The 6,825-nt window shown below is 35.1% G+C and overlaps 2 protein-coding genes across 3 annotated transcripts in view; one reads left to right on the top strand and one right to left on the bottom strand.

Moving 5' to 3' along the window:
• Positions 1-1,706, bottom strand: part of LOC108746409 (sodium- and chloride-dependent GABA transporter ine) — an 18,980-nt gene extending 17,274 nt beyond the window's left edge. For both annotated transcript variants that reach the window (XM_018483160.1, XM_018483158.1), the window contains exon 1: positions 1,169-1,706. The gene's annotated coding sequence lies outside the window, so the exon portion shown is untranslated. The remainder of the gene's footprint in view (positions 1-1,168) is intronic.
• A 4,848-nt stretch (positions 1,707-6,554) lies between these two features.
• Positions 6,555-6,825, top strand: part of LOC108746430 (endocuticle structural glycoprotein ABD-4-like) — a 4,027-nt gene continuing 3,756 nt past the window's right edge. The window contains exon 1 of the mRNA XM_018483206.1: positions 6,555-6,776. Coding sequence (XP_018338708.1) covers positions 6,765-6,776 — 12 coding nt within the window. The 5' untranslated portion in view covers positions 6,555-6,764. The remainder of the gene's footprint in view (positions 6,777-6,825) is intronic.

The raw sequence follows: 6,825 nt of genomic DNA, 5'->3' as shown, positions 1-6,825 counted from the left end.
TGTGTGTGTGTGTGTGTGTGTGTGTGTGTGTGTGTGTGTGTGTGTGTGTGTGTGTGTGTATGGCACATTCCACGTGTCAGAAACACATACACTGCTTAGAATTTTTTTAATGAAAACATGTAATGTGGAGGGTTAAAGGTTAAAAAAATAGGTATTGTTGTTATATTTTCCAAAATATTGGGGATATAATCGTTTCAAGACTTACGTTCTCTTTTCTTCACATTTGTAGCTAAAATTACCAACCATAAAAATTTTTATAAACTTTTAAGAATTTTTCCCGTATTTTCAGATTTAAATGTTAATTTTGTAATTATACTTTTTAAACGTTAAATTTTTTACAACCGTTAACAAATAATTGAATAATAACATATTAAAAAATTAAATGTAAAAACAAGTACTTTATAATATTTTTGTTCTATAGTGATTAGACTAAAATTTCAATTTTGTTTTACAAAGAATATTTGTTTACGAGTGAATTCTATTGCAATCCCAAAATTTCTTTAAGATACCATATTTTGCACATATATTAGAATATTTTTTTTAATTGTTTCAGATTTTTAAAAGTAGATATAATATCTCATTTAATTATTTAAAACTAAAAAATTGATTTTTTTGTATTATTATATTATTTTTTACTAAAATTACCGTTATTACGTAAAATAATAAAAAATTTTAAAAAATTTATGTTATTATAAAAATTTAGTTATAAAAATAATATTTTGTTATTTTTACTACAAATGTAAAAAAAAAGAAAAATTTGTTAAAACGACCTACCTCCAATATCTTAAGATAGATAAGCACATAATATACTCTTTTTTTTTTACCTTTCATAATGATAATTTAAAAAATCCTAAGTAATTTACTTTTAAGTGAACTGACACATGGAATACGCCATATGTACTATATACACACATATATATTTTATAAAAATAAAATTCATAAATCGAATCTTAAAAAATTTGGGAATATATTTGAAAATTACAAAGTATTGTTATGCAAAAAACGAAACTTCGCACTTTCACTAACAAAGGAAAAACAATCGTGCGTCACGCTGCGAGAAATCGAGATCGGAGAGCGCGCGCTTTTTGGTGGGAGCGAGTTGTCACAGGTAAGCATCATCATTCGATGATACTTCCACGCGCGTCACGTGTCACGCGAAGTGCGTTACCTGTCAGATTGCAGCGTGCCTGAAAATCCTGATCGGATGCGTCTCGACGAGACGAGCAAAAGTCATCGAGCGTATCACTCGAGTGATAACGAGACTACATCCACTGTACGCGCGCGCACACACACATACGCACGCGCGAGCGCGTGTTTCTCGAACGTATCACGTGTACTGTCATCTGCGCGGTATAACGCGTATTCGTTTCCCGTTCACTTCTTTCTTTCCCCGTTTCTTTTTCTCGGAACAAAATCGCGCGATCAAAGTACGCACAATCGCATCGGAGCGATTCCGTTTTCGGCCCGTGAAGCGACAACCCGCGTTTCACGGCGATCCGGGTTCATGTGTACGCCCGTGCGTCGCGACTCGCGATTGCCCGCGATTCGTGACACACATACATACACGCGTGTACCGCACGCACGTATATACGCGTGCACAGCATGCACACACACACACACACACGCACCACACACCGTGTGATACCCACACCGCGACGTCAGCGCCGTTGTACGTGCGTGATTCGCGACGCGTGCATAGTTGAGAGACTCGACTCCGAATCGTATGACTCGCGTACAACTACTCAGCCGGTTCTGATATGGGGGGGACCGCTGATATCCTCCTCTGGATGCGTGCCCACCTCTCTCATGGTCAGCGCCTCGACGACTATTTAGCGGGGTCATGTAGGGGGAGGTATCAACGTATGCTCGGTCATCAGAGAGGAAGATGAATAGATAGATCGAGTTATGAATGATTCAGTTTTCTCAGATTCTAGGATCAAAGATCGAATACTTATTAGTAAAACGATCGGAGTAGGAAAGACGCGATAACGACTGCGGAGAGAAAAAAGATTGATATCCACATTTCAAGTTTGATAAATGGAACATATGTATATTTCATTGTTATCGATGTCAGGATTTAAAGATGCATCATCAGAGGTGTATAATCTCTGCAAAAAGTGACTGTAAAAAATGACTGGAATTGGAAATTTATCCATTTTTTTTCCGTATAAGAATGAATGTCGTAAACATATGAAATGATTCAACATTTATATTTAACGATATACATAATTTTGTAGCTTGAATGACATTTTTTTCAATTTTATTTTAATTACTTCTTAAGAACATATCTACTTCTTATTGAAACAATTTTTTTTATTCAGATTTTAAATTGCAGCTCGAATTTTTTGTATTACTTTCAAAAGTACAACATAGAAAAATTTTTAATTTTTTCATTTTATTCAAAAGAGAAGTACGTGTAATACATTTGTAAATTAATTACGAGGAAATTTTACTTTTCTATTCTCTTACATAATTAATTAAGTTGAGATTTTATTTTACGGGTCTGTTACGAATAAAAACTTAAAATCTAGAATTTTGCATTTTGTATATTTGATTGAGAATCAAATGGCATCAATGTTAACACCAATAACTGACCAACTTTTAATGTAGACGGTTGATAGCCTCGCATTTTCTTCTCGGCGACAAGGTCGCTTTCTCAAGTCTAAAGTTCCGAAGCGATTTACCTATCGTTAAAGTAGCATTGATATCTGCTTATCTGTCTATAAATCTGGTAAATAGTATAGTTGAAAGAAATTCTATTACACACACACACACATGCACGCACAGAGGGAGGAAGGAAGGGGAGGGAGGGGGGAGAGAGAGAGAGAGAGAGAGAGAGAGAGAGAGAGAGAGCGAGAGAGAGAGAGAGAGAGAGAGAATTGTCAGGTATTGATTGGGCAACGGATGTTTCTAAGATTTGATTAGCAAGCATGAGATTTCTTTCAAATTATTATTAAAAATTAAATACTTCGCTTATACTTAATGATACTCTATTATTGTATATGTATAGTACATATGTATGTATATAGTACAATAATCAGAATTTATATAGTTGCTAGTTTCATCTTACATATAGACAAAACACACCAATGAAACATTGGTTTTCGCCTGTTCAATAGCAACCGTATCTACTGCGGTGACTTTAAGCTTGCACAAAGCGAGCGTCAACTTCTATTTTACTGAATACGCAAACGGAATGACGACAAGCTCTGAAACTGTATTGTTTTAATTACTTTTTAATTTATTTTACCAAAAAACATTATTTTATTCTGATAGTCTTTATAAAAAGCAATAATAAAAAACTATTTTAATATATGTAAAGATTAGACTATTAGATTAGTTTATCTATTATTTATATCATTAATAGTATGTTATCTCTGATTTGTTCTTATAAATAGGATTTTGAAATCAAAAAAGTTATAACGTACTTTAGACTTTCGAGAAAAAAAGCTAAAGATAAAGTAATTTTTTAGCTTTAACACTGTTAAATATTAAAGAAGCAATGTTAAATAGTATTATCTTATTTTTAACTTCTATATATATAAATCAAATATCTATTTTTGTGGTCAGTTTTTTAATGTAATTTTTTAGACATCATCCATATTACTTTATGCATTTACAAATAATAAATGAAATTTGAATAATTAATATATTTTTTTTTTTAGTTAAGTTTTTTTTTAGTTGTTTAACACTATCGTTTTAGTCAAATTAACAACAATTGATAGGAGCAATAGTGACTTATACAAATAATTAAAAATAAGTAAAATTGAATATAATTTTACATTCTATGAATTTAACAGTAAACTTAAATTGAGCATTCAATTATAAATTTTTTTATGCAATTTATTCATTTTAAAAGTCTAAGATAATTTATTTACAATAATTATATTTAACAACAATACATTTATAGAATACACAACACATCTTGTGCAAATAATTTTTATTATTTAACAGAGCTAATAAAAGCCACACATACACACACACTATCTGAAAGCTCATAAAAATCTATATGAGTTACAAACTCGTGTATTAAAAAAGGTAACGAAATTCCAACCGATCTTAGGTAGTTTTCTCATTTGACTCACACCCCAGTTAACGAAGGTTCCATTTCCTTTCACTGCGATTCCTTTTACACGATAAATATTGATTATCGCGTAATACTCTTGTCTACATGTGCACTTGCAGCTGCGCACGCTATCATGCTGCTGAGATCATTGGGCCAAGGACCAAGCTTGGCGGTTGTCTGTGGATTCAATTCCCACGGAAAACCGGGTAACGGGTGCTTGAGAGACGCCGGTGTCAATACCCTAAGGTTAAGTGATAGGTACTATTGAGCGTAACCTTTGCCTTCTTCGCACTTGAAGAGAGAAAATATCTCCGCGTGCTCGGAAAATAAATTGCACGATTGGAATTTCAGTGATTTATCGCGTTTAAATTTGCGTCGGTCAGCCACGACAACATAATCATCAATTGCATAACAAAACTCTCGCTGTAATAGAAATTCTTAAACCTTTCAATGTCATTTTGAATATGGCAGATCTGGCTCTTCTTTCCAATGTTTTTTTTCCAAATTTCCTATATTTTTTTGCTTAGCTTTTTTATTAATTAAGACACTATACATACATATATATTTACTGTTCTTTAGCATTTTGATAAAAAATGTTTTTCAATATGTTCAATTTTATAATAGAAGTTATAAGCAATCAAATTAATTGGCTATGCTGTACTCAAGTGTGTCATTCTCACGGTATAGACACCGAAGGATTAAGAAATTCTGAACAGTAACGTAAAAAATGAACTTGCGATAATTTGAATCGCATTAGAAAGTATTTGCCTTATTCAATTTGCATACATTAATTTGAAGATCAATTCAAATTTTTGGATCGCAGCACATGCGTTTTACGAAAAAAGCTATGCCTTTTACGATGGAACATCGCGCGCGTTCGTTTGCATTTGACATTAAAGCCCACGTGGAATATTTCTGTAATTTCCTGTCGAATAATCCCTGTAGTCATTGTCTAAGCTCGCGAACGCGCCCATCTCTCTGACGCCGCGATTTATCGAAAAATAGAGATTTCTATTCCGAGACCGATTTTACATCTCATTTATGTGGTAATAAAGATTGTCTCGACATTTCCGTGAGGAGCAATACAATACTTATGTCATATAACATAAAAAGACACTGTAATGTCTTTTTTTTTTTTCGTATTTCAACGTGATATGTTTTTCAATTGCTTCATGGAGATCTTTCCTGCGAAATCTATAGACATAGCAAAAAACGAATGATTCTTCGACCTGTTACGCTAATAACGCTAGTTTCTAAAATGTTTAAGGTGAGTTGTTACTCTGAAGAATAAAATCTCACTTTTAAAGATTGAAAATTGAACCAATCTTTTTTAAAATTGGCTCAATTTTTATTTCTTAAACTGAGATTCTATGTACTCTAAAGAATTTCGAGAGAGTATTTATGGCTGTCTCAATAAGTAAAACAGTTAAAGAATCCTTCGTTAAATCATTCGCTGATCCATACAAATCATCTTAAGTTAAGTTTAATGCACAATTAAAAAGTAGAGGCATTAGAAGGAATAACAGATTTCAATTTATTTTTTCAGTTTATACACTGAGATAGATTGAAATTTGTTATTTCTATCGCCTGTACTTTTCAATTGTGCATTTGACTTTATCCGATAGACATTAATTAATCTTATCTCAAGAACGAAACGTTTACTCTCATAATCCCTCCCCCCCCTCCCCTTTCACTCTCTCGTCTCTTTGATTAGGCTCTTTATTTTTGTTCAGTTTGTATCGTATCTTTTATTGTCGCTTTTTAATTTTATTTTCGTTTATTTTCTTTATTACTTTCTTTATTTATATTATTAATTTCTTCGTACATTTTCTCTCAGTTATTCCTGTATTGTTTTTGGAAAGATTGCTCTAGAACACATACAGAGTATCTAGAACAGAGTAATAAACATCTTATTTCTCTCTCTTTTTCTTTTTCTCTCCGACTTCGTTCAGTCATTCTCTTTTTACCCCTTTTTTCTTTCTCCCTCAAGCGATGGCTCCGTGAGATCGTATCGAGCCGCTGGCGGCAATCGAAAAGGAGAAGTCGCCGAGTTCTCGAGTTCTGCAGGTTGCGCAAGGCGGTCGCCTCATATATGTCATTACGTAAAGGCGAAAACTGCAAGCCGTATGGACCGTCGACGAACTGTCGTTGCGGCCGAGGAGGAAAATCTCCAGGTCGGAGCGTAATTGCACGCGTATATACAGATGGACGCGTGTCACGCCGCGCTGGTGCCTGCGGGTGGTCCCTCCGCAGGTTTCCCGCAGGTGCACGCAGGTGGGTGACCACACGCCGTATCATGGCGATGACACCCGTGCATCCAGGAGGGTGTCATCGTCGTACGGTATGCTCCCGATTCTATGAATCCTTAGAGGGAGCAACGCGGATGGCCGAGCCGAAATAAACTTTCCCGGGTTATGTAAAAGCTGGCGTCTCCGCATCGTGGACTGCGCCAGTATAAAGGTCGGCTCTGCCCCCAACGGTCCAAGAGTTGCTCGCGAACTTCACGCCGGCAACCATCGGAAGAGGCGAGCTCTACATGTGACCGCTTGCTCGTGGTGCTCAATTATCATTTTCTTGTCATCTATTCCGCTTAAACGCGCTACACTCATTGAGTGAAGGCTCAGGACGCTTCTCATTTTTTTTTTCAACCACGCGTACTGCAATCATATAAACGCGCGATCATCGTCGAGCAGACAGCATGCGTATCCTGGTAAGTCTGCTCCTCTTCGAAGTCTTTCTGGGATCTTGCATGAAACAGA

This window comes from Trachymyrmex septentrionalis, unplaced genomic scaffold (assembly GCF_001594115.1).
Source record: "Trachymyrmex septentrionalis isolate Tsep2-gDNA-1 unplaced genomic scaffold, Tsep1.0 scaffold17, whole genome shotgun sequence".
NCBI classification, from domain to species: Eukaryota; Metazoa; Arthropoda; class Insecta; order Hymenoptera; family Formicidae; genus Trachymyrmex; species Trachymyrmex septentrionalis.
The sequence above is the reverse complement of the archived record's forward strand: the minus strand, read 5'-3'. Positions and strand labels throughout refer to the sequence as shown.